General features: G+C 30.5%; 1 protein-coding gene across 2 annotated transcripts; it reads left to right on the forward strand.

Annotated features, from left to right (window-relative positions):
- Window positions 1-804: 804 nt before the first annotated feature.
- LOC121224401 (heavy metal-associated isoprenylated plant protein 31) lies at window positions 805-2,442 on the forward strand. 2 transcript variants are annotated; one of them, XM_041107683.1, is made up of 3 exons: window positions 805-1,081; window positions 1,167-1,245; window positions 1,936-2,442. In XM_041107683.1, the coding sequence occupies exons 1-3, from the start codon at window positions 1,073-1,075 to the stop codon at window positions 2,262-2,264; spliced, it is 417 nt and encodes a 138-aa protein (XP_040963617.1). In that variant the 5' UTR covers window positions 805-1,072; the 3' UTR covers window positions 2,265-2,442. The 2 variants fall into 2 exon arrangements, with proteins under 2 accessions (XP_040963617.1, XP_040963618.1); XM_041107684.1 differs by having other exon boundaries at window positions 872-1,074.
- The last annotated feature ends 342 nt before the right edge of the window (window positions 2,443-2,784 follow it).

Below are 2,784 nucleotides of genomic sequence, written 5' to 3' on the forward strand. Positions count from 1 at the left end.
TAGTACATCAATTCGTAAAAATATCATAAAAACTTTTATATTAAAAATTAAATTATATTTATTCTATTAAAAAATTATATAAATTAATCATTATACGTTAAATTAAAATATAAATTAATTTTTATGTTAAAATTTACTTATTTGTATTATTAAAAATTAATATGATTGATAGAATAATTATAAAGTAATATATGACATATCATATGTACTTTATGCTAATGTCTAATGATTAGTTTTTAACAGTAGACTAAATGAAATTTTTAATAGAATGACCAAATTACTCTTTAATCTAATATATCGAGATTAATTTGACTATTTTTTAAGTAGAGATGACAAAATGTAACCTGATTTCTAGTCAAGACACCTCCATGGTAATTTTATGATTGGTGGGTTACGTGTTCAATCATTTTTAAAAAAAAATCCTAATAATAAAATAAAAAACTAAAAAAATACAGATAAATAATAATTTTAATATATATATTTAAATTTTATTTATTTTTTAGATTGGGTTTTGCTTATCTAAGCCATATTTTTATTTTTGAGTTGTATTTTATAGTGAGGATTTACCCATTGGGCAAAATTTTATGGGGTTAAAAGTGTTCAACCAATCCCGAGTAATTAGCTCAAGCCCTAATTTAATACCTGCTCCTGAATTGATATATTTATTAATTTTGGCTGATTCAAAAATTGTGGGTGACGATTTAAAAGAAAAAACTCCTCGAAGCTTAGAAACATTAAAGCATAAACATGGTGTTATTAAATGATTTTAAGTATATGGGGGGAAGGGGGGTCCTATTGTTTTTTGCCCCTTGATTTGTGAGTGTTGTTAATCATTTCACAAAGGGAGCGTGGCATGTCGCCATTTTACACTGGCATTGAGAAAAAAAAAAGTCACGCTTTTCCAATCCCACGCGTGAAGCCTTCAAATCTCAAACCCCAAGGCTCCTTCATAAAACCTCCCAGGGCTTAGCTCTCAGCACTTGCAAAACCTAGAGCTCTTTGTTTCTTTTTTTTTTTACCATACAAAGCTCCGTAATTTGTCATCTCTCTTATAGGAACAGCTTATACAACAATGTCTGCAGTGAGTTATTATTATTGTTATTTGTGTTTGTTAGTGAATGCCTTGGAGTAATAATAATTTTAATGTGGATGTAAACTTAATGCAGATGCTGGAAGTAAGAGTTCCAAACTTGGATTGTGAAGGTTGTGCTTCTAAGTTAAAGAAAGCTCTTTTAAAGCTCAAAGGTACTCTCTATCCATTCATTTAAAACTAATCTCTATCGTGTCGTGAGCGTCGAGAACGCTGCCTTTTCAACCAACATGTTGGGTGGCCTTGGCACTTGGTGGAGTTGCTTTCATAATATATACGAGAATTTTGGATAGCCTGGCTTACATTGCTGCTACAACATGGTGCTTGAATGGGTACCAAATGTTCCAAAGATCAAAGAACAATAAGTGCCCTTTTCAAAAATCCAACTTATGATTTTTACCGGTTTAACCGATAGTGCCAACATTCTTCAAGAGGGTTAAGTTTCATTAATACATAAAAAAAAAAGTAAAGGGTAAATTATATTAGTAGTCACTCAACTATGGTTTTTTTTCTTTTTTTGTCACCTAAACAACTATTCAAATTTATCTTTTTTTAGTCACCCAACTATCATGGATTTTTTTTGGGTGTTTCCATTTTTAAGTTAACCAGTTGGTGATAAAAAAAAAGACAAAATTGATAACCATTTTATAACTATTCATAGTTGGATGAAAAAAACCCAATAATTAAATGATCATTTTGTAACTTTTTATAATTGAGCGACAAAAAAATAACTATAATCGGGCGACCTTTACTGTAATTTACCCAAAATTTAAAATTTTGGAACCAAGACATGGCCCAATTGTCTACTAACTTGGGCTTCAAATGTATATATATATTTTTTGTAGGGGTTGAAGAAATAGAGGTAGAAATGGAGATACAAAAAATCACAGTTCGAGGGTATGGCCTAGAAGAAAAGAAGGTGCTGAAAGCTATTAAACGCGCCGGGAAAGCGGCGGAGCCGTGGCCGTTTCCCGGGTATTCTCACTATGCATCGTTTTACAAGTACCCAACCTATATAGTTAACCATTACTATGACTATTACAAGAATGAAGCTTCCAATGGTGTTCATACTTTCTTCCAAACTCCGGCTGTTTACTCGGTTGCCGTCGCTTCCGATGAGGCTGTCGCCTCGCTTTTTAGTGACGATAATCCACATGCTTGTTCTATCATGTGAACGTAGTTAATATTGCAAAATTTGTTTATTAGTTTCTTTCAAGTTTTGTATTTGAAATGACTCTTTGCGTTGAAAACTCATTTTTTTTTGTATGAGTTGTTATGTATGTATGGTGCATGCTTTTTGAGTGTTTGCCAAATATGATTCATAGCATGAAATGTGCTACAATTTTTCTTTTTGAGTCGGGATAAAGCAACATTTTAGTTATTGATTTTGTTTTCCATATTAGTCTTTAAGATTTATAAGTTTTTTTTAATTTGGTCCTTAAACTTAGATTCCATTAAGGTATGATGATCTAACACTCTAAATTTGTATCACATTAGTCCTTGAACTTGGTAGCTTTTGTCAATTTAGTTCTTAAACTTGAATTTTGTTAGGTTTGAAGATAAGCCCCTACGAGATTATGAAACATCATCATTTGAATTTTAAATTTTTTTTTGTATATTTTTAGATTTTAGATAATATTTTTTAAAAATTTTCAAATAATGGTATAGTACAATCTTAAACTATCACATCATTA

The sequence above is a fragment of the Gossypium hirsutum genome, chromosome D12 (genome assembly GCF_007990345.1).
Source record: "Gossypium hirsutum isolate 1008001.06 chromosome D12, Gossypium_hirsutum_v2.1, whole genome shotgun sequence".
Lineage (NCBI taxonomy): Eukaryota > Viridiplantae > Streptophyta > Magnoliopsida > Malvales > Malvaceae > Gossypium > Gossypium hirsutum.